This window comes from Artemia sp. Qi Xiang Cuo, chromosome 16, assembly GCF_049724085.1.
Source record: "Artemia sp. Qi Xiang Cuo chromosome 16, ASM4972408v1, whole genome shotgun sequence".
Classification (NCBI taxonomy): Eukaryota; Metazoa; Arthropoda; class Branchiopoda; order Anostraca; family Artemiidae; genus Artemia; species Artemia sp. Qi Xiang Cuo.
The window spans coordinates 32052614-32078336 of NC_142809.1; the positions used below are offsets into that span (position 1 = coordinate 32052614).

Consider the following 25723-nt stretch of genomic DNA (forward strand, 5'->3'; position numbering starts at 1 on the left):
CTCAGCATCATCCACCTAGTTAGATATTCTTGCTGTGCCTAAGAGAAACAATTTATCTGGCTAGTTGGATATTATCCCAAAACTGCATAGATTAATGGAATTTACTTAGGCTATCCTCCTAGTTGGATATATATCAGGAGTGTTCAGACTTGTTATTATCCACCTAGTTAGATGTTCATGCTGTGCCTGAGAGAAATAAATTATCTGGCTAGTTGGATATTAACCCCAAACTGCTTAGAGAATCTTTTTATCTGCCTAGTTGGATATTTATCAGAAAAGCTAAGGAACATTATTATCCAACTAGGTAGATATTGTCTCTGGCTAAGAGTAGCCTAACAATTTATCTGGCTAGTTGGATATTATCCCAAAACTGCATAGCCTAATAGAATTTACTATCCTCCTAGTTGGATATATAGCCTAGCCTATCAGGAATGTTAAGACTTGGTATTATCCACCTAGCCTAGTTAGATGTTCATGCTGTGCCAAAGAGAAACAATTTATCTGGCTAGTTGTATATTAACCCCAAACTGCTTACACGATCTTCTTATCTGCCTAGTTGGATATATATTAGAAACACTAAGCAACATTATTATCCAACTAGGTAGGTAGATATTCTCTATGCATTAGAGAATCAATTTATCTGGATAGTTGGATATTAACCCAAAACTGCTTAGAGAATCTTCTTATCTGCCTAGTTAGATATGTATCAGAAATGCTGAGCTAAATTATATCCAACTAGGTAGATATTCTGTATATTGCATAGACAGTCAAATATTCAGCTAGGTAGGTAAAGGTGTAAGAGTCTCAAAAATGTTATTATCTGTCTAGCTTGATATTTTATCTTGATACTAAGTGTAGTTGGATATTATTTTTACATTCTATAGAATGAAATTTTTTTAAGAATATCCATTGGGCACCTTCCCAAAAAGGCACCAAATGGTGTATTCACTTTATTCCTAACTCAATAATATGATTTTGTAGATATTGACCAATGGGTTAGGTTAAGAAAACAAAACTTTCATGGTAAATTTATACCAAACCAGATTCGGCCTATTGACTTACGCCTAAAGTGAATAGATCACTCTATGCCTTTTTTATGCTGATTACAAATATAGTAATCATTTTTATTGGAAATGAATTTCAGCCCCCCCCCCATATATATGCCAATTCAGGGTATATATTTCTACAACCTAACCTAAGCCTGAATTGGCATATATAGGGGGGGGGGCTGAAATTCATTTCCAGGTCAATATATACTAAATCATATTATTGAGTTAGGAAAAAATTGAATAAACACTTTTATGCCTTTTTTTATGCTTATTAAGAATTTAACAAGAATTTATTTTGTAAATTGATTTCAGCCCCCCCCCCCTCTTTCTGCAATGGACGGGGTAGGGGTGGTATAGCCTCTATAGGGGGGGGGGCGGAAATTAATTAACAAAAGAAATGCTTATTATATTTGTAAACAGCATAAAAAAAGGCATTGAATGGTGTATTCACTTTAGTCCTAACTCAATAATATGATTTGGTATATATTGACCCATTTCCAATAGAAATGATTATTATATTTGTAATCAGCATATCATATTGCTAGGTTGTTGTTCTGATAACAGCTGGAAGATCTCATATTGCTAGGTTGTTGTTCTGATAACAGCTGGAACAGATTGTGGAATGCTGATAGAAGTTATCTGGTTCAAACTGCCTAATCAAGTTCAAGGCTTTCACCCTTTATTATTTATTATTATTTCACTGTCTATCATTTCACATCAATGGTAACAGGTTAAAGTAAAAAAGAGCACAGTTTCCTTGTTTTTCAAGATAAGGACTCAAACCCTCCAACTGAACATTTTGGACCATGACAAATATATTTGAAATCTTATTTGCGTTCCTAGCATCATTTACCTCTGGGCAAACATGAATGTTTTGTGGCACAAAATAGTAAAAACTCTACTTTGCTGTGACCCAATCTCCTTTGTTGCTCAAAAAAGTTATCATGATTGGTTTTATTAGGATTTACCTTTCTTGCCATTTTGACTCACTTTGAGTAAAATGTTTTTTGACACAAAATGGCAGAAAACACCACTTTAGTGCAGCACAATTTCTTTGGTTACTTAAAAGGGCATTAGATATTGTTGTTTCTATTCAAATGGGCCTTCTCCCACCATTGTTGTTCAAGGTGGAGATTGTAATTCTCATGAATAGGTTTTTCAACCATGGTCATTCCAATGGTAATGTTTTCTGTTTTGATCCAGTGCCATTTTGAGGTGTTTTCTCATGAATAGGTTTTTCAACCATGGTCATTCCAATGGTAATGTTTTCTGTTTTGATCCAGTGCCATTTTGAGGTGTTTCAGGCTCTATTTTCAAATACTTAAAAATTTGTATGATTAAGATTACTACTACTACTACTTACAACTCACCACAACACCAAGTTGCCTGAGGCTAGGATAGATACACATGCTCCTCCTCTGTTCCAATATACTTAAAGCCTCCTTCTTTACACCCTCCCAGGAATTTTCCATTTCCTTCAGATCTTTCTTTATAACATCCTCCCACCCCAACTGCAGATGACCTGCTTTACATTTAGCACTAGACAATTGGCCAAAAAGGACAATCTTTGGCAATCTGCCATCCTTCATCTGCAGAACATGCCCTAGTCATTTTAACCTTTCTCTCATTATAGCAGTAGAAAGCAGGATTGAACTGCACTTTTTACATAGCCTACTGTTTGAAATATGGTCAGTCAGCTGGGTACCCAGAACAATCCATAGGCAATTTCTTTGGAAAACATCTAGCAAATCTTCATCTGTTTTTCATAGCACCCATGCTCCAGAGCCATATTTGACCACTGTCATCATTGTAGCTTCTAAAATTCTAATCTTGGTTTGCAGACTTATCTTCTTATTCTTCCAAACTTTTTGTAGCTGTGAAAAATATACTGAGCCTTGGCTCTCCTACTTTTAACATCTTCACTGCTCTCAAAGTATTTACTAATAATACTACCAAGTTAAGTGTAGCTGTCCACCTGATCAATCTTTTTGTTACCCAATGCCACCTTTTCATCTTCACTTGTTCATAGCCTTAGTGACTTAGTATTCTTACATTAATTTTTAAGCCTATTCTAGCACTCTGAACTCACAAAACCACTAAAAGTTCATTAATTTTGGAGTGATGATAGTGATGAAGTATTGGCCCAGAGGCTAAATTTTTAATAATACACAATCACTACTTTTTGGCATGACTAGGTGTTCTATTCACCTATAAAATTGTACCAAAGTATTCAGAAAAGTCTTATCTATCATAATAAATTGACTGGAAAACAAAATATTTATCCATTGCCCAGATATAGAGTACTTCATTTGCCATAGTGTCCTGCCATCTATTAAACTAGACTGCCTGAAGTTATTCTAATTGGATAGGTAGTGCTGTGGACAGCCCTTTTTCTTCAACAGATGATTCATAGTGCCATCTTAATCATCATTGTTTACACAAACAATTAGCAACAAAAAAAATCAACAATTAGTCTATGCTTAATAGCCTACCAAATTGGGTAAATAAACCAATTTGAGTAAATGAGAGAACTATTTTTAGTTTTTTTTGTTGTTAGTAATATTTGATTTTAGAAGAGATCTTCTTCCAGGTGGTTTTTTTTATTTTTATTAATCAATAAAAAAAAAAAAAAATTTGACAAAACTATCAAATTAATTAATGGTAGCCTAGCTTTGATAGGCCTAGCATATAGCCTGAACCTGTTTGGTTCATTCCCTGATTAAGTTGATACATAATGTCCAACAAAGCTAAAAGAAAACATATTAGCCCAATTAAAGGTCATGACAAATGTACTGCCTGTTCTACTGAACTGGATGAAGGGTCCTCTGCTATTGCGTGTGATATTTGTGAGAAGTGGATATGTGGTGAATGTCTGGACCTGTCCCCTGCAAAGTATGAACTACTAACTCAGATGATGCAATCCCTTACATGTTCCTGGTCATGCCCAGCCTGCAAAATTAACCCTCCCCTCCCCCTCTAGTGAGCAAGCTATGATAAATAAGTTAGCATTAGTTATGGACAATTCTTTGAAATCTTTCAGGGAAGATCATAAGCAGGAGTTTGCCACCACTAGTCAGTTGACACAAACACTTTCCCAACTGAGAACAGACATAAAAAGTGACATTTCTGCCTAAGTTAGCAACATTGCAAACAGGGTATCACATATTGAAAATTCATTGAAAATTTGCTCTACCTCAACAGTCTAGGACCTAGTGGTATCTACAGTGTCCTCTAAGTTGTCTCAACTTCTGTCAGCCCAATTATCTGAATCTGATGTTTGTTGCATAGCATGTTCAGAGCACCAGTGTTTTGAAAGACGTCTTGATATTGTTGCTTATGGTATCCCCCCCCCAGTCTGATGATGCAGATTTCCTGTACAATTATCTCTCATGCAATTATGGAGTTGACATTGGTTCCCCCCCCCCCAGCCCAAGTAAAAAGACTTTCTAATAGCCATCAACTATCTGGTGGCTGCCCCCTCCTCTTCTCTTCTCTGTACCATCAACTGAATTTAGAAAGCAAATTATATGTAAATCCTTTGAAACAAAAGGATCAGTTTGTTTTCATGGAGATAGTCCTAAGGAAGATTGCATAAAGCACAAAGCTCTAGTTGAGGAGCTGAAATGCAGAAAAGCTAAGGGAGAAGCAGACTTGATATTTCATAAGGGTGCCATCATTAAAAAAACTTGCTAGTTGGAGCGACACCCCTGACTGCTCCAATGTCCCTCTAATGTATGTTCCTCCTTCTACACCGAATAGGTGTTTAAATGTTTATGGACTTGCATCACCTAATTCTAGTAGTGAATACAATAATAATAGTTTCCTTTCTGATGCTGACACTTCTCTTGTTTCTTCAACAACAACTTGTTTAACTGATGTTTCTTCCTTGTTGTTTCATAGTGCTGCATCCAATAACCTTACCAATTCTTTAGTTCCTGCATCCTTGCTGATTCCTACCTCTCAGGGGATTCCTTAGCTCCAATATTGATAGCCTCCCTAATAAGCTTTCTGAACTCTCTTTTTGTATGAAATCTGAAGGAGTGGATGTTGCTGCAATTACAGAAGTTTCACCAAAAAATACCTTGTCAGTTTTAACTCCTGATGAAATCAAAATTGATGATTACCAACTATTTTCTAATCTGAATTCCCCACTCTGCCACCAAGGAGTATGCCTTTATATAAGAGATGGACTAAATGTTAGTCTTATTCAATTCTCTGAATACTGATGAAATTGAATCTGTGTGGATTAAATTACACAATCAAAGAACTTCAATTGTAGTGGGTGTTGTTTATAGAAGCCCCAGTGCTCCATGTGTTATAGACTTAGAATCAAATTTGGCGGCCATGTTGTCTCATATGATGACCAATTTTGCCAGCTATGATCTTGTCCTTATGGGGGACTTTAATCTTCCTGAAATTCAATGGATTGATGGTTCTGGTTTTTGTAAAAGAGATTCTCCTTTTTTGTCTGCCCTCTCTAATAATTCCCCATGTTGCACAATTTCACAACCAACTCATTTCAGGGCAGGTCAAGTCTCCCACATTCTTGATCTGGTTATCCTGAGTAACCTTGACCTTCTTATTAAGAATGTTATAACCACACCTGTTGGTAACAGTGACCATGTTGTAATTATTTCAGAGTTATGTCTACCTACCATTCAGCCTTCCTCTAAGCAACAAAAGTTTGTTAACTACAAAATAGTCTCTGAAAAGCGTGCCAAAGTCAACTGGAAAAAGTTTATTACTGATGATATCAAGTAGAGTTGGTCAAATGTAAAAATGGAAATTCTAAATGTTGAAAAGTCATGTACCAGAATTTCAGGTAAAGCAGGCAAAGAGTTTACCTTTTTTGACTACTAAAATGAGTAAGCTAATCAATAGAAAACACAGAGCATGGAACCATGATAGAAGGAATACGACCACAGAAAATTCTCCAGTTTCCAAATCTCTTCGTAATCAAACAACAAACCAGATAAAGGTATTGATATGTTGGTTTGAGGAAAAAATAGCAAAAGACGTTAAGGTTAACCCTGAATCTTTCTGGCATTATGCCACTCAAAAATGTAGCAGCAGACACACAATCCCAGATGTCCTGCATGATAGTAAATCAGTTGCTGATCCTGAACTGAAAGTTGAAATTTTCAATCAATATTTCTCTTCTGTTTTTTTTTATCAACCCCAGTATTGTATATCCTTCACCTCCCTTATATGATGTATCACATAATATGGAACCAATTCTGATTACAAATACTTTGGTTCTAAAGGAGCTGGCATCCCTCAAACTGAATAAATCTGCTGGCCCAGACGGCATTCACCCATGTATTCTGCACAAATGTTGTACAGTCTTGTATCAACCTCTTTCCCTGCTGTTCAAATTATCATTAAGTCTTTCTAGACTACCTCAGGATTGGAAAACTGCACATATTATTCCTATTTTTAAAAAAGGCAGAAAGGACCTTATTGAAAATTATCAACCCATCTGCATGACATCAGCAGTTGTTAAGGTTCTTGAAAGAATAATTAATTCTGCAGTTGTTAAACACCTTGAAGCAAATAATGTTTTACACAGTTCACAACATGGCTTTTGTTCTGGAAGATCTGTTGACACCAATTTCCTTGAATCATATGATCACATCACCAAGTTGCTTGATATTAGGATTCCTGCTGACATGATTTTGCTTGACTTCTAAAGCTTTTGACAAAGTGTGTCACAATCAACTTGCAATTAAATTGCATGCAGTTAAGCTTGAAGAGAAATCCCTGCTTTGGATCCTTGATTTTCTTTACTTGCAAAACCAATGTGTTCAGTTGTTTGATGACTCTGGAGATTGTATTCTTTCTTCCTCAATGTGTGTTCTGAGTGGAGTTCCTCAGGGAAGTGTCTTGGGTCCTACATTATTTAATATTTTTATCAATGATGCTCCTTCCTTTATCAGTAGTATTTCAACTCTTTATGCAGATGAGGCCTGGCTTCTTGAATTCAATGTTGCGAAGTGCCATATCATTCACTTTGGCAAACAGAATCCATGCCGCTCTTATTTTTTCTTAGGCCACCCACTCTCCTCTGTTAATAATGAGCAAGATCTTCGTGTCACGATTGACAACGAATTAAAATTCAGCACACTTGCTAAGAGATCTGCTGCTGGGGCTATTTCAACCTTGGGTTTGATTAAGTGTACTATCTCCACTTGTTCCTGTAAAGTCATCAGTCTTCTTTATAAGGGACTTGTGTGTCCTTAGCTTGAAGCTGGAATGTCACATGCCTCTCCATATTTTAAAAAGGTTATAAAAGTTCTTGAAGATGCCCAGAGACGTGCCACTGAAGTGATATCTGGCATTCAAGAGCTTTCCTATCCTGTAAGACTATCAAAGTTGAATCTCCCTACACTTGTATACAGGAGAAATAGAGGGGATGCCATTTTAGTCTTTAAGTTATTTAGGGCTAATATTCTCCCTGCATTATTCCCTACTGTTAGTACCAGTTCAAGAACTAGAGGTCATCAACTGAAACTTGTCAATCAGTCTACAACATCTAGAGTCTGTACTCAATTCTTCTCAACATGTGTTGTCAACAATTGGAACAAATTATCTAATGAAACTGTTACTGCTGAATCCATTGATGTTTTTAAACAAAGGGTAGATGCTGAGTGGTTTTCCAAAGAGTGTAAATTCAATTGGGATGCTATTGAAGATGGAGCAGCACCTGGTCACCAGTGATTCTTGCATAAAACTAATCATCATTCTGGAGCTCTACAAGGAGAAATCCTTAGATTGCTCCTAGCTGCAATTTAAGGTAATTTTACTCATACTTTCATCTATGATGCTTAAATCGCCAGCTTGATCTAGGCTCAGGAGAGTTCTTCCTCCTCATTTTATTATGTGTGTCCCATTGCCTTTCCTGTGCTTCTTAAGACAAAGTCCATCAAAATGATCCATATAAAGGGAGGATAGAACAAAACCCTGCTTAACTCCTGATTTAATATGAAACCAACTACTAACCTTATTCCCTACCTTAACTGCAGCAGTATTAGTCTTATACATAGCACTAATCACTTCAATGTATTTGTCTGGTATAACATACAAGGATAAGACCTTTGCTAAAGCTCTTCGGTCAACAGAATTGAACACTTGCTCATAATCTATAAAACTATGGACCAGAAGTGTTTGATAACTTAGGCACTTCTCAATTATTAACCTAAGAGCGAAAGTTTGGTCGACACATCCTCTAACCCTTTTCTAAAACTCACTATTCTTCTTTTTTGACATTGTCTGCAGCATATCTCAGTCTATAAAGTATCATATTACTAAGTAATTTGCTACCTACAGAGACTAGACTAATCCCTCAATAATTAACACACTCACTCTTACCACCTTTCTTATACAGTGTTTTAATTAAGGTTCTCCTACAATTGCTAGGTCCTTCCCCTTTTTCAAGAATCATATTCATAACCTTCAGTAACTTATTTCTAACCTTGGAGCTACCATATTTAAGAAGCTTATTTACCACACTATCAGCACCTGTAGCCTTATTATTTTTTAATCCTTTTAGTACTGTTCCTATTTCTTCCTCACAAAACAAATCTTCCTTCACATCCAAGGTTTCACAAACTTCTTCATTTTCCTCTATATCTTTTCCTGCAACTCTATCTTGGTTTAGCACATCCTCAAAATATTCTGCCCATCTCTCTTTAACTCTTTCCTTATCACTAATTGTGGCCCTATTCCTATCTTTAACTGGGACAAGTCTGGATTGACTACTCCCTCTCAATTTATTAACATGCCTGTACAATATTTTACTATTATGTCATCTAGCTACATCTTCCAGATCCTTGGAAATTTTATCCATGGCCTTCACTTCACACCTCCTTAGTTCATAATTTAATGCTTTCTCCACTTCCTTTTGTTCTTGTATAATCTATCATTCAGATAATTCTTGTACAAGTCCCTTCTCCTGTCTATTAAACATAAAGCTTTTTTCACTAATATTCCTAGCTGTGCTCCTAACTTTCTTCCCTGAGACGCCATCAACAACTTCACAAATTGTTTTCCTAAAATTATTCCATCCATCTTCCACATTGTCAAATTTTAAACTCTTCAATTTAGTATTCAACTGTTCCTGGAAAGTTTCTCTCAAATTCTCATCCTAGAGTCTACCAGCATCACAACTTCCTGGGAGGTAGTTACTCTTCCAAAATTTCAGCACTAAATTAACCCTAGACTTTACTATATAGTCATCTTTATTTTAAACATCAATAACAGCACTCCTATATACCCTAGTATCTTGTCTTGATTTTGCCAGTCTTTGGTTTATGATAACATTATCAATAATGTTTGCTGTCTTATCATCACATAAATACCATGTTAACTTGTGGGCCATTTTATGACCAAACACCATATTGGCTATAGCTGGATTGTTATACCTACAAAATTTCAGCAGTCTTTAGCCAATACTGTTTTCTTTTTCTACATCAAACTTACCTAGACTAGAATACCATCTATCCCTATTTCTACCAACCTGCGTGTTGTGATCTCCTACCTGGGACCCTGTTTATTTGCTCTTGTAACTGTAAGTAAAGTTCATCTGAGTCACTAGTATCTCTGTCAGTCAGTTCTACAGGGGCATATACTACTATAACTGATACCCTGACATTTTTAGTCATAAAATGAGCAATTAGTATTCTATTATTAATACCCTCCCAGTCTAAACAAGACTTTGTAGCTTCCTTATTCATCATGAGTCCTACTCCCTGTCAATGTACCCCATCCTTCCTGCCTGAGTAAATAAATTCTATATCACATAATTTCATGCTTCCTACCCATGGGATACGAGTTTCTGAAAATCCTAATAAGTCCAGCTTGAATTATCTAAATTTGTCAGTCAAAATGTCAATACAATAGTTATTTTTTAATGTTGTAACATTCTAAGTTCCATTTTCATATTCTTTAAATCATTGAAATTATTTTGGCTTCAGGAAAAGCAATGGTCCTGGATACCAGTGCGGGATTGGGACCAACACATCTTCTCAAGTCTACACCAAAGTGCTTAAGCCAATTTAGAACCAGACAGCAAGAAGTCCCTCGGACCTCCAGTATGAATAGAGGCTTTGTGCAATCCTGGGCCCATCTTGGTCACAACATGGTTTTCATCACTTGGTGTTGCTCTTCTATCAACAGTAGTCAAAATCCTGCACAGACAATCTAAAGCCTATTACCTCTGACTCATTAAATAGTCATGCCTACAAATATTATGCTACTACCAGGACGCAACCCATAGCAGATAAATTAGCTAGGAAGAGATTTTTCAGCCCAAAAACGCCACCAAAACAGACCAAGGCCAGAAGAATTATCCATTTATCAGAATCCCATGCTCTTTACTGAGTTGCATCTGCTGCTGCAACCACAATTTGACAGTTGCCTATTCCAAGTATATACAGTAGTGTGACTGGATCTCATAGAGGGTGAAAAAAAAATTTGGAATGTATATTAATTAAACACCATGCTCAGCTGTATCATTAACTACTTTTAATTTTCTGACAATCTTCAATTATTCTTGGAAGCCATTATTTTGAGGGTAGGTGTTTGGATGTTGTCTTAGGAAATCTGTTTTTATCAAATTGATCAAAGAATGTAAACGTTTCTTTGGTTAGTAAATTTACCAATCCTACCTGTATCAACTACATGTTTTAAATTTTCTTTCCTGACTTTTGGGTTTACAACCCTAGTACGCTCTGATGGTTCATTGGTGCTACCAAGCAGTTTATTAGCCATTAACAACTTTTCGTCGTCAGTAATGGAGGGATTAACAAAAGATAATCCCATCACCTCTGCATTTAAATACCACAAATGGTTCAAAAACTTTGTCAGGGCTATTTCTACAATGTCTTAGTCATATTCTTTATAGTCTAGCAGACTAGGCAAGATCTTGCTTTGGTGCAACATGAGCTTTTGGAGCATTGAACAAAGCTTTTCACCAATTTTAACTAGAAAAACAGATATGGAATGGACAGAACTTTCTTCTTCTTCAGACACCTTAAATTGATGGCAAAAAATGAACATTTTAAAGCAGTAAATAGCCTTTGCCATCCACCTAGCATGATGAATGGCTCTTGGAGTTCTAAAAACCAAAACATTGCCATATATAGATCCATAGATCCACATTGCCATTCTGGAGTTAGTGCTCCATTTGTCAGCTTTTTGGCCAAAAATTTGGATTTTTTCAAACTATGAGTGACGAGCAGCACAGGTTAAAGTCGCTTAATCGAGCTCAAATTTCGGCCATCTCAATATTTGGAAAGGAGAATCATTTTGTGGGGTTTAGACAAACAAAATTCCAACATCGATTTTTTGCGGTCACTCTAATATACAGGGTAAGACACTCAGTAGTTGGATAACTAATCACCACCTCAACAGTTAAATTCTCATAAAAACTTTATTATACCAGTGAGAAACTTGAAAGTAAAAGTTAGAATTCTACTGGTGGCTTTCTGTTGTCTGGACCCTATTTTACCTGTCTGGGGAATGGAGTGGGGGACTACATTCTTGTAATCATGACATATACTCGAATCAAATTAACCTCTGTAGAAGGTATTTTCTTTATTATTTGCTGCAGTTGTCAACCCCCTCAAAACCTAAAATGTCCCAAAAAGAATTTTTCCTTTAAAAAAAAATGATGACATTTTCCTCAAACATAGTCTTAATATATGTTGTGTTCTTAAAATCACTTTATTCTCTTACATCCAATCAATGTTGGTAGTTTAAAAGTGTAGTATGGAGAAACTAATGCTTTATTACTTTGCACCAAAACATAAAACCTTACACAATCTCTGTTGTTATTATAAAATTGCAGGATGGACAAGTTATGGTGATGCAGCTTTGTGTCAGAACATGACTCTTATTAGTGGTTCTTTCTGTATTTGGTGTTAAAAAAACAACATAATATTTTGTTTATATGTCTATCACCAAGAGCTTTCCACATAGGCTGCAATTTTACATATAACTTCACAATTTTTTTTTTTTTACTTTGCCTCAAACAACACCTATAAATAGTTTTCTCTATACTTGATTGTAAAAAAAAAACAAAAAAAAAAAAAAAAATTTGTTTTTGTGTATATCACCAAATGCTTGCCACATACACTTTACAATAATAATTCTATTGAATTTTTCAGAATCAGGATTATTTTAATGAAACAAACTGTTTTAGTCAAGAATAAATTCTAACTAAATAGTGCTTATGCTTACAGAATAAAAAAAAGGTAACCTGGACTAGCACATACTATTCACTTACATATTGTAATAAGGCATAAATGAATTTGAGAAAATTATTTGGTTCCAGGCAAGATTTATATACAGCTTTCCCAAATGTAAAATCACATTCATCAATCTAGCAAAAGGTTGATTCTCTCTACAAAAAAACTAGAGGTTAGACTCTTAACAGTTATCTTGAATCACAGCTTGGAATGAAACAAGGATTTTCACCCTTGTTATTCTTCCTGATGACTGACACATGCCTGTTTTTCTTATCTGGTAAAAAAATTCCTTGGAATAAATTGAAATCAGCTGCATAATAAAACCTAGACAAAACTAAATTGTCCCTCATGTAGCCCAAATAATAGAGTTGAAAATCCTATCAAATAGACCAAGTTAGTCATTACTAGTGGTTTGGTATTTCATACAAAAACACCATATATGAAATACAGGGATCATGCCCATCTAGAACATTGACTTGACTACTTACTGTTCAAATTGATTTGACTAATTGAATTTTCATCTTCTCTATTTTCATATAATCTATACATGGTCATTACATGTTGTAATATGTGTTGTATGTGTAATACGTGTGTGTATACCAGTTCACATATTTTGACTTGGTGTTAAACCTAGGCTTTAAGTGAAGCAGTTTAGCATTCTACCACTGATCAATTGATGCTTGTTACTTACACAGTTTTTATTTTAGGATGCCAGATTATTTAGGAGATGATATGCGCAAAAGTAAAGGAGAAGAAGAAAAGGGAGACGAAATTAAAGGTTTGTACATAAAAGCTAGTATTTAGCTTAGTTTCAAATTTATGCTCCAGGGTTAGTAATGGAAGGAAAAAAGAAAAACAAAAAATTGTGCTTAGACATTATGCTGATGATGAAAGTAGATGAAACAGGTAAACATTTTTGGAGTGTTTGCTAAGCATCCCTCTGAAGCTAAGCAAGAAGCAATTCTTCAATGCAGTGGCAGTTCTGGCTTCACTTGCAACCGGGAAAAATCTTGATTAGTGCACCCCCCCCCCCTCTCCTCCAAAAATTTTCAGGCTAAATTTCAACAAATTATTTATTGAAATTTTTTTTTATTTATTTGAATCTGACTTTTCTTACTTTAGCCTCTACAAAATTACTAATTATCTTGTCCCAATTGATTGTTTTTAATTCTGTCTACTTCCTTTTTTCTTAAAGTTCAATTGGAAGTTGCTTAAATTTGGTCTACTTATTTTCTATAATTTGCAAGGAATGGTGATGTGGGAGAAATGAAAATTTTGGATTCAATTCGCTTATACTTTCTGCCAACTGTGCCATCTGCTTTATTTTAATAAAAATAAAATGTCAACAATTACAAAATGAATGTAACCTTTAGATTATTTATTTGAAATTATATGCCCCTAAATATCTGCGTCTGAGGCAAGAGCCCCCTCTCCCTCTAAAACCGCCCCTGGGCCAATGTTTCTCCACTTATTCAGCTACAAGGGGCCAAAAAATTAGATACAACTACAGTCTTTTTATATTTATAATGACCCTGAATATGATATCAATAGCAAACGAAAAAGAAAACAACTTGTTTTAAACGAAAGTAAATAGCAACATTAAAACTTAAAAAAAACTGGATCGTTTATAAGACGAAAACCATCGTTCTCATCAACCTCTGCTGTTTGGGTTAACTTTGTTTTTCCCAAATGCTTCAAAAACAAATGCTCCAACGTTGGAGTAATAGGATAAAAATATAATTTGTTTTTGATAGAACTTATCAAAAATGAAAAGGCGTGTCATTTGCATTTGTTTTCGATATTAATATTTTCAGTTCAAATATTTTAGAGGCTATTGGTAAATAAAATACTCACAATTACCAAATGCTTCAAACTAAAAAGCCGTGGTTCTGTAAAAGAAGAAATTAATAAAATAAAAAACAAGTTTGAAAAGAAAAATGTTAAAGCTTAAGAGCATATACAATCCTATATATCTGCCCTCCTGAGTTTAAATTTATCCTGTATTTACAGGGAGTGGGGATACTGTTGTATTTTAAGCCCTTCACTCTTTGCACTAAAGTTGAACTTTACTTTCCACTTATTAGTAATGTTGATTGTACTTGCAGTATCTGTTATAAATTGGATTATCCTGACTTTAATGGGGGGTTGCCACCTCTTCAACACTTAAAGTATAGTTTGTTGAACATTCCGGCTCCAGTATAATTACCAGCTCTTTAGTAGTATTCCAAAGCGCATCTCGTTGCTCAAACACGCATTTTTAGAAGCCACTAAAGAAACACTCTAGACCTTTCTTATATGAAGCTTAGGAGTCTGAAATTAGTTTATTGGTGCTCCTTCTACTCTTACTCTTGCCAAAGCATTGTTTTTTTTTTTGTATACTATGTAAAGTCAATTAATATACATATGTCTGGTAATTTTGGTTAAAAGAACATAGTAAGCAAATGAAAGGTCTATTCTCATTGTAATTTTCCAAGTAATCGGATAAGCTCGTGTTTGAAGTTTTTTTATTTCTGTAGTGCAAGCAGCAGCTTCAGAACGGCTGATAAATAAACTTTCAAATGGGGATATATCCATTTATTAGACAGTGAAAACACATACAAAAGTCTGGAAATTTTGACCACATATACAACAATTATCATCAGCAGATGTACTAAAGCATTAAAACTAAAACTAACATATTTATACAGAACTAAATAATTAATTCCGGTTCATTAACCCTGTTTTTGTACTCTCTCAGAAAAATTTAGGGAATGAACTGGAAATAATTATTCCGTTCTGTATAAATATGTTAGTTTTAATTTAAATGCTTTAGTATATGTGCTGATGATGATCAATGTATGTGTGGTTGAAATATTCAGACTTTTGCGTCTGTTTTCACCGTCTAATAAATGGGCTTATCCACATTTGAACGTTTATTTGCTCATCATAGAAAGACAGTGGAAAATTTAATACCTAATTTAAGGTATTATGTCGAAAATAAGACATGTTGATCATTTTTTGCTTAGGGACCGGCTTAGAAGCCAGTTTGGACAACTCAGCTATTGTGGCAATTTTGTTTTTGTCAACTATGTAGTTTTGTTTAAGCCTATTAAGTTTGAAATTTAATAATGCAACTTGTACATGTGAAATATTTTTAAATAACACGTTGTCAGGTGACGTTGTTAGTTGGCTATGGGAAATACTCTAAACAAAGGATAATTAGATCCAAGTTCATGAACTTTGTGGAATTTTTAGTATGAGGGAAGGTCCTTAACAAAGGATCATGTGATCTAAGGTCATGAAAGTTATGGGATTGAGCAATTATTATTAAGGTAAATTTCACAGCTAGGGTTTTTATTTCTTTATTTGTGTTTTTATCTTTGCAATAGTACAAAAAGTAAACTTGACAAATCGACTTTATTTTTAATATGTTGCTGTTCGATTTTTTTTTTAATTTAAGTAAAGAGAAATTAAGACGTAACAAGTAAAAATACCAAATTTTAGAGGGGGAGGGGTTGGTCACTAATAACTTTCAAGCAAGCAGTCCATTACATCATTTTATACCCCTGGGGCTGAAACGGCATTCATTTTTTAATTTTTGGGAATTTCCACTCGCTTTTATGGTTTAGTCGCTTTTTGCTTGCATATCTTGCTCTTCTATATAATTCTCAGAGGAGATATTTGACTAGTAAAAATAATTCAATGTGTTCAAATGGTATTACTTCAGATTTTGTCTTCTATATTTTTTTGGGGCATGATACGAATACACATGGATTATTTTTCTGTGGTTCTCTCTTCTTCACTCTCTTTGTCTCCCTCCTTTTTCTCTCTCTGCTTCTTCTTATTAACACACTCTGTTATGTATTCTAACTACTTATCATGTACTAATAAACTATGTCGTATAGTTTTAGATGAAGGAGATATTGCTTTGCTTAAAACTTATGGACAAGGTCCATATACTCGTCAGATTCTAGCTTTGGAAGAAGATTTGATTAAAATATCCAAAAGGGTCAATGATTTGTCAGGTATTAAGGAATCTGATACGGGTCTTGCTCAGCCAGCTGTATGGGACTTAGCAGCTGATAAACAGGCTTTGCAAAGTGAACAGCCTCTTCAGGTAAATATTTATGACAGTAAATATTTAAATAATTTAAATATTTAGAAATAATGCTAAATACTTTTTATGGTGATCTACTCTTCAACTGAATCTATTTCTGCCATAGATAAAAATAAGCCATATCCCCAGGAGAAACTAGCCTACAACAAGCCAAGCTTCTTGGGCTGAATAACCGTTTCACGTTTGCAATAGTGTTTTAGTATGAATAGATGATTGATGATTGATTTATATCTAATGGCTGAAGTAGTTAGTTTCTGGGCTGTATAATACCTGGTTTGAAAATGGCATTTATATCAAAGTTTGTTTAGTTGTGTATGGTCGCAAATTATTTTTAAAATGTAGATTATTTTTGGAAACAAAATTTCTTTCATAGAATTTTAAAAAAGCTGGAAAACCAATAAAATGTGTGAAAAATTAACTCTTTGTCAGAGAGTGAGAGAGAGAGAGAGAGAGAGAGAGAGAGAGAGAGAGAGAGAGAGAGAGAGAGAGAGAGAGAGAGAGAGAGAGAGAGAGAGAGAGAAACAAAGATTGATACGTTGGTAGAAAAATTGTGTAATTGCCAAACAAGGCAAGTGCAAGCTAACCAGGTTACTGAAACGCGGTTTTAACTCAAAAAAAGGAGAATAAAAGAAAAACTTGAACGACATGAATAAAACCATCAAAAGAAAAATTAGAATACAACTGCCTGGGACAGGGATTTCTCAAAGCAAGGTAGCAACAATAAATACAATAAGGGAAACATGTCAAAAATGTTAAAACCGCAAAGAATATAAAAACAATTAAAACTCATAGGACTAAACACATTAAAAACAAAACGATGAAAAACAGTTTGTGTTCCTAAAAAAATGCCATAAAAGTATAATTGGAAACTGCTCTTAACATACTTTAGCATTAATTACCTTACAGTTTAGATTCTGAATGATTTAATTAATTGGGTTTTTATCTCTCTTATATTCATACGGTTGTATACAGGTACATACGCCTATGCTCTTTTGAGCCATGACTGTCTTGAGTTTTCCGAGTTCCCTATTTTCCACTTAATCCACTATTTTTGGGGAATTTGGGGGATTTTTGGGGAACTTGTCCCACCCTCCCTGCAACAAATTTAAGCGTATGTGCCGACAGATAAGTCCATTTCTAACGACTGATGAGTTGTGTACAAGGCTTCAAGAAAAATGTATTTCAGGAATATAACTAGATACAAATCTTAGTTTTTATATACTATACATACTAAAAATCCTTAATGCTAGAGCTGTAAGAATTTATACATTTAAAATTTTTTGTGTAAGTGGATATGAATTACTATTATTTTGAGTGGCATCTGTATAATTGAGAAAGCTAGGAAGGCCCTCTTTGGATAGGTCCTATTGAGGAGATTCTCTGATCTGATTTTGAATTCGATTGGCCTGTTTGTCCCACTTCTAAATGCCATTTGCTGCCATTATGTGACACAAAACAACGATTTTGACTCAAAAGGGCCTAGATACTAATGAGCTAAAATTCTGACCTAACCATTCGGTTTCAAACTATTAAAAAAAGGTCCTTGTTGAAAATTCTGGTCTCAGAGTACATATTGCCGCATGTTCAATTCGTTATAGTTCATTAAGGCAGAAGGCAATTACACAGACAAGTCCGCTCTGCCTTCTACCTCATTCATATAAAACATGTTCGCCTATTCAAATCCAAGCCTTACAACAGCTCTTGATGATAGCTAATCCTTTTGGAGACATTGTTAATAATTTGCCCTTTGCCATTGTGATGGTCAGCCGAAAAGACATGAAGGCAAAGGATAAAAAATTATTCTAAAATGCTATGCCCTGTTAAGAAAATTTACTAAACATAAAAAGAGACAGAGTACAGGGATTGATATCCCAGGTCATACCTGAAACATTTATCTTGAGGCTCACTAGATCAAACCATACCAACCCTTAAATAAAGAAAGAAAAGAAACCCATCCAAATTTGTGCTTTGTTAATTGTAAATCATAGAAAGTCTGCTTTCAACCCTTTCCTCAAATATTTCCTTGATACATGAAGTTTGCTGGTTCTAAATCATGGTTTTTCCTTTTGATGCTAGGTTGCAAGATGTACCAAGATTATAAATGCTGATACTGATGATCCTAAGTACATAATCAATGTGAAGCAATTTGCAAAGTTTGTCGTTGACCTGGCAGATTCCGTTGCTCCAACTGATATCGAAGAGGGAATGCGAGTTGGGTAAGAAAGATTGGATTTTAATAATTATAAAAGGGGATGTATACTAAGCAGTTTAGTTTTGAGGCAACTATCTTGAAACAAATTTGATTTTCTTTTATTTTATATATTGGTCAGTTCTTCAGATCTATTCCATATTCTTGAGAATTGTAAATAAATCGAATCCAGGTAAAATCAGGGGCGAATCCAGGATTTTTTAGGGGGGGGGGGGCAAAATAGGTTGATCCATTAAATTTGCGCTAGGAGCAAGTTTAATTGACGCAATATTGCGTTAATTAAGTAAATTACACTACTTTAGGCTATGTTAGGGGGCGCCCCCCTGGATCCGCCACTGGGTAAAATGTAATTTTGTAATTTTTTTTTTCTTTGGACAAGAAACTGGTCTCTTGTGTGTAATTTAGGCGTTTCCGCTATGATTTCAAAATTGGAGAGACGGTACAGAAAACATAGGTATGGCTTGTACGCGATTGTCCTTTCCCCATTGCCTTATCCGTTTTTTTCGGTGGTTATGTGCTTTTTTCAAATTGCAATCAAAATTTTGAACATTACACATAGATGGGCAGTAGTTTCAAATGCAGAGTATGAATGGGAGGGATGGTTGCTAAAGTATAAGAATTATGCTCAGAATGGACAAGCTAACATGCTCGAATGAAGAAAACAGTTTAAGCCAAAGAAATGACAAAGGGTCATAAACTGGAAATAGGCTACAATCATTCACAGTGACTACTGCAGATAAATTCACAAGGGTAAAGGACTCCAAGCCAGACCTCCTGAAATGATATTCTAGCCACTTTGAGGTCAGCCTCAACAGCTTTAAGTTTAGCCGCTGTGGGTTTTATTTCACTTCAAAGTTCCGTTTCTGCTGGTGTCAATATAAATTGTTCTTTTGCTGTCTTTGTTCAAGTGTTTAGTTTTTCTTTACTAACTTTGTTTTCAGGTCTTTTTACGGTGAATTGCTAGTTTAGCAATCCTGTTATGTATATCTTTATATTTTCATGTAATATATACAATAATTAAATACAAGGAGCTTTAAATGTCGCTAGTTTTGAAAAATGGAATGAATATTATTTCTTGCCATCCAAGCAGAAGCTTGTTGATGTTAGAATCCAAGCAGAAGCTTGTTTTTAATTAGAATTAGTATTTAGAATTTCGATGTTAATATTGTTAGTTTGGCAATTATAGGAAATGTTGGCCTATTTTTATCTATTCTCATATTATAATAATTCCCAGAAATTCAGTAAAACATTATTGTTTTGGCACGTTGCTGGAACTGAAGATGTCAGTTTTAAAAAAGCTGAAAAATAGTGTGTATACAATGTATATGTAGGCCTATAATACGTACATCAATTCCAGTGTTGACAGAAACAAGTATCAAATCCATATTCCACTGCCACCCAGAATTGACCCAACAGTCACAATGATGCAGGTTGAAGAAAAACCTGATGTGACCTATGGTGATGTTGGTGGCTGCAAAGAGCAAATCGAAAAACTACGTGAAGTTGTTGAGCTACCACTTCTCCACGTAAGTTAATCTTAAATTCTACTTATCTAGGCTTAACTTCAGGAAGAACAAATCTTGTCATCAATTGGAAAGACAATATCCTTTTGAGTCTTCTCTCTCTTTTTTTTTTTTAAATCGAGTGCCTTTTGCCGCTCTATTATAATAGTAAAAGTTATCACAGTAAAAGATGGGATGGGATCTGATAATTTGACTTCCCCGGTGATTACTACAATTTTGAAAGGAGTAATTCGATATGCCAAAGTTCGAATTACCAACGATGTCTAAGTGATTAACTTCATAAAATAGTATAAAAAAAAACAACCAAGAATAAGGTAAATGTCTGCTCCGAGCAAAAAGTTTAATAGCATCAATTTTTTCATTGGAATGAACAAAATACTTTTTGATGATAGATGGGAAGGTAATAATAATAGAATACTAATTGCTCATTTTATGACTAAAAGTGCAGAGTATCATTAAGATATTAAGGATACTCTGTATCCTTAATATCATTAAGGTAGCCTTTTTTTTCTGTCGGCGACTTTTTTGAACTAATAAGTGTTTAGAAAAATGATCAAATTTGTGAATTAATTAAGGATTTGTTTAATGGTATGTCGGAAGCTATGACTTTATACCAGTGATTATGATTCTTTTTTTCACTACTTAGAGGGCATGAACATAGGTAATGTAATACGTTTATAGATTAATATATGATAATAAAAATATATAAATGGAAAAGAAAAAACGTGAAATCGTAGGCGGTACATAGCTGTAGGAGAGGGGGGAGGGGCTACTAAATAGACTATTCATCGGCATATAGAGCAGAAAAAAGATTCATGTAAATTTTTTAGGTTGCACATTTTACTTGAATAGATTATAGCATGGTGTTTCCTAAGTTGTATTGAAAAAAAGAAAAGTTTAGTATATTGGAACTAAGTCTTATTTTGTATCATTGGTATTTATCCGTATTGATTGCATTAGAGCTAATCAAGGCTCACAGAGATGTTCACACATGATAGATATTTGCATGGCAATTTAATTTCCAAATCGTGCAATTTTAATTGCTTTGTTAAGTAATTTATAGAACTGGAACTCGAACCTCTATCAGGCTACTAGGCAATTTATGTTATTGCAGCTTTCCGATTGGAAGAGATGGTTCTATATGAATGTCATGGCAACTAAAGTTTCTCACTAAAACAGTGTGTGAACATTGCCTTCTGTAGCAATTTTGCTCTGTGTTTGTACCTAGAGTTAGAGGTATTAAATTATGTTTTGGTCCCAATCATGATTGTCACAATCATGTGTAAAGGAAAAATACTTCCATTCTAGGCACCATTATATAACATCATGTGATTGTTATTAGATTACTGATTGACTGGGAGTTACGGACACTTACCAGTTACATAAAGTAAGAAAAAAGGACAAACGATCAAAATTGCAAATAGGGCAGGAAAAAAAGAACGAAAGTAATGAAAAAAGGATAAAAAAAAACAAGAGTTAGAGGTATTGAAACAGTTTATGAACCCATTCATTGCTGGTCTCTAAAATCTTCTGTGAAGAAAATATCTCTCTGAAAGTTTTAGACCCGGTGATATCAAAACACATCAGCCCTGTAAAGATTAAGATTCACTTAGAGGTTATTTCCTAATTTATTATTAATTCATTATAGAATAGTTTCGTTTTTATGAACTTACACATAATATTCTTATTTGCTTTCAGCCTGAGAGATTTGTGAACCTTGGAATAGAACCACCCAAAGGAGTTCTCCTGTTTGGTCCACCCGGCACTGGCAAAACTTTATGTGCAAGAGCTGTTGCCAATAGGACTGATGCTTGCTTTGTTCGCGTTATTGGATCTGAGCTTGTTCAAAAATATGTTGGCGAGGTAACAACATTTTCCGTTTAATATTTACTCTAAAAATCTGTCTTTCCCAGTTCATCCGCAGTAGTTGAGGAAGTGTCTTGAGGCGATGGTTTTGTTTCTAAAATCGACAGTCATACACTACCTTCATAAAATACAAACATATTTTCCCTCTCTATGATCCAGTGTCTCATCTGGGACTTGATATGCCCAAAATTTCTAAAAGATTTTTAGCTTTTTGAAGGCTTTGGCTTTTCGCAATTGTAAAATTTGTTGAAAAATCTGTTGTTCAATATAACCTTCACCAATTTTTTTCTTGGCTATTGATTGCGAATGAGACCATCGCTGAGATAAGGCTTAGTGTTAAATTAGTTGCCCAGTTTTAGGCAGAGAACCTGAATCTGAGAAACTTCTGAGTTTTCTGCTCAAAATTTCTCAGAAAACATGAAAAATGTATGTCTACCCTAAGCCTGAATTTATTTTTCAAGCTTTCTCCCCTTTTTACGCAATAAAAAGTAATACAAGAACATAAATATAGCCTAGGTTAAAAAGCTTACGGTATTTAATTCACAAGACGTTTCGTCATGTTGTTATACCCTCCAATTTGTTTTCTTTGCATTTTTGTTCCGGACGACGATAGTGTTAGTTCATCGACAAAGACCCGCACATCAGCTTCAAATGGACTGAGGTACAAATGTCTTGAGATTTTGACGGGGGGGGGGGGGATAGTATCTCTATGTCTTAATATTCTTCGTAGTAAGAAAATGATTGTTACAACCTAATTTGCTTCGTGGGAAAAAAAAATCCCTCCTAAGATTATAAATTTGATACTTTTTTTCATTTCGGGCCCGGTAATATACATAAATACAGTATTGCGCATGAGTCCCCCCTCTTCTCCCTGAGGATCAACGAGACCCTCTTAAGAGAAATGGGAAAATAATTGCCTAAAATACTCTTTTCTTGTATATTGACCCTTTCCCCCGCCCCCAAGATAAAGTCAATGTTTCCACATTTTGCTCTGTGTTTAGTGGTTTCATTTCTTGTTTTATTTATATGGAATTTTATTTATATTCTAATATCTAGTTTGCCGCGTACATTTTAATTTTCTTTTCAGTCAGGATAAGGTTACGTGTGAACCGTTTGTACCGACATTTGTTTGAGTCATGTTTTATTATGTTTCAGTAGACATGATCTATAAGCTCATGACTTATAAGATCATGACTATAAGATCTTTATTGTTTTTTCATGTGTTTATATATATGTTTCTGTGAATGTCCGAAATCTGGCTAGTGTCGACATTCCCCGGTGAATGTCTGAAATTCCTTTTTCTCTGCTTGGTTTCAATCAACTTTGTCAGTCTTATACAATGTTTAATGGTAAAGAAGTTAGGTTGGGTTTTAATTCTCAGAAATGGATTAGAAACCTAATCTAACCTATTCTAACCTAACCTGTCACCATCAAACCTCCATCAAACCACCATCAAACATAAAACTGACAAAGCTGACTAAATTTCACGAGAAGAAAAGGAATTTCGGACATTCACTGGTGAATGTCGACATTCTCCAATTTTTGATATTCACAGTAACATGTACATGAACATCACTGTATTGTAGTCGCCTGAGAAGCCAATATGACAAGACGACTTTTTTATATTCCTTGTGGTTTGAAACTTTATTGACTTAACTTTATAGCTTTGGAAGGATATTCATCAAATGTTAGGTTTAAAACGAATATACGTTAAACAACTCTTATCATGTAAGGTATTTTAGAAGCAGAGAACTGATATAAAGAAGTAACAACTGATATTTATAACTAAACTGATATTTTCTAACTAAAGCCAATACAGAGACTCTTAAACGGTCACCCACCCACCACACATTAGTACGTGAAGTTAAAAAAATGCGCAGTCGACCCTCTGGGGGCCTTGCAACTTTAGTTCACCTCGATAGAAACCTGAGCTTATTTCTTCTGATCATAATTTACTGGCAATAAAATGCGGTAATATGGTTCTCTTCAATGTCTGTATGCCATGCAATCGCAAGAACATTTCTTCCCTATCTGTCTTCGTGGGTTCTTGTAAGCGACTCAGGACACTTCTGCTAAGAGTGACCAATCAGGGATTAAACTGGATTGTGGCTGGTGATATTAATGCCAATCTTCTGTCCCAATCTGAAAGAAGTCACCTGTTTTTTGATGCTTTGCCTAGTGGCTATCAGTTAGTCAATAAAGATAAACAGTTTACCTACATTCATAACCGTGATGGTTCTAAATCAAACCTTGATCATATTATAGTTTCAAGTGCATCACTCGTGATTCCTCCTGTCATTGTCTAGGATGATAACATTGAGGATAATCACTTGCATGTAACTTATGAAACTAAGTCACCTCCTTTACTGGCTTAAATCTGTTTTTCTTACCATAGAAAATGTCTTGATGATCTAATTTGGAAACGAGTTAATCCTAAAGTTTATTTGTATGTTCTTTGCTCGTTATTATCAAGCCTGAAAGTGCCTTTTCGTCTTTTACAAACCTCTGTATGGTCACCGACAGCTAAGATTGATTTAAATTGTTGCTATTACCAGATCGTGCATTGTTTGAAGTCAGCTGCTTCAGTTTCAGTTCCTGTTGAACGTGTTAGATTTGGCAACAGAAAACCGTTTTGGAATGTGTTCCCAGAAGTGAAAAAGGCTAAACAATGCACCGAAGTTTTGGCTTCGCCTTTGGATTGCTTGTGATCGCCACAAGTCTGATGAAGTATTTAAAATTAAACAAAATTTGAAACTTCAGTTTAGTTCTTTTTTGCGTCAAGCCCACCTGAATTGTTTTGAGGTCCCTGAGATTGGAAGTCTTGTTCCTATGTAATTATTATCAGAAAGTGTGTGCCTGCTATCCTTTCAATAATTAAAATAAGTGATTTTGTTGTTCATTTTACTCATGTTGTTTCTACATTTAATCATTCTATCCAGTCAATGCTTTCTTCCTTATTGCATAATACTCTTCCTCGAGTTCTACATCAAGTCCATATATTGTCAATATCTAGTGGTGATATCTATCGAGTTTTTAAGAATGTTAAGAAATCAAGTGCTCCTGATGTGAATGGTCTGTGTTACAATCACTTCACCATTAAGTGTCCATCCATTATTGTTAACACACATTCAGCTCCTATTCCAGATGTGTTTAGCCCAGTCGTTCGTTCCAGATAGCTTTTTTTCGGGAATCGTAACATCAGTTTTGAAAAAGGGAAAGGACGCAGATCAGTGTTCCAGTTATCGACCAATTACAGTGTCCTGCTTCATGAGCAAGCTGTTAGAGTATGTGGTATTGCCTGAAGTTTTGCCTAAGTGTGATTTTTCTGATTATGAAGTTGGGTTCAGAGCCGGTTTTGGTTGTTCTCGAGCCCATCATATACTTGGTCAGTTGCTAGTCTCTGCAAAAAAGGCCTCTCTATTTTTGCTCGGTTGATATCTCAGGCCCTTTTGACAACGTTGTACATTCGCAAGCGCTTCACTGCTTAGTTAAAGCAGGAGTTAATTCTTCCGTAGTAAAAGTTCTTCAATATTGGTATTCCAATTCGCTGGTCTGGTTAAAATGGATGTCTGATATATCCGAGCCTGTCTCAGTAAAGAAGGGAGTCAGGCAAGGTGGTGTCCTGTCTCCATTTATATTTAAAACTGTGCTTGCGGACTGTTTGCGAATGCTGTCTCCTATTGTGTTTTTCGAGAATATTGCTGTTAGTCACATTGCCTATGCTGATGATGTTC

At 35.0% G+C, this 25723-nt stretch overlaps 1 protein-coding gene across 1 annotated transcript in view; it reads left to right on the top strand.

The window, feature by feature from the left end:
- The window catches only part of Rpt1 (26S proteasome regulatory subunit Rpt1), a 41491-nt gene that overhangs the window by 2398 nt on the left and 13370 nt on the right, over positions 1–25723 (top strand). Inside the window, exons 2-6 of the mRNA XM_089102607.1 lie at positions 13003–13073; positions 16180–16391; positions 18468–18607; positions 19958–20126; positions 21822–21986. Of these exons, the coding sequence (XP_088958733.1) occupies positions 13004–13073; positions 16180–16391; positions 18468–18607; positions 19958–20126; positions 21822–21986 (756 nt within the window). The 5' untranslated portion in view covers position 13003. The remainder of the gene's footprint in view (positions 1–13002; positions 13074–16179; positions 16392–18467; positions 18608–19957; positions 20127–21821; positions 21987–25723) is intronic.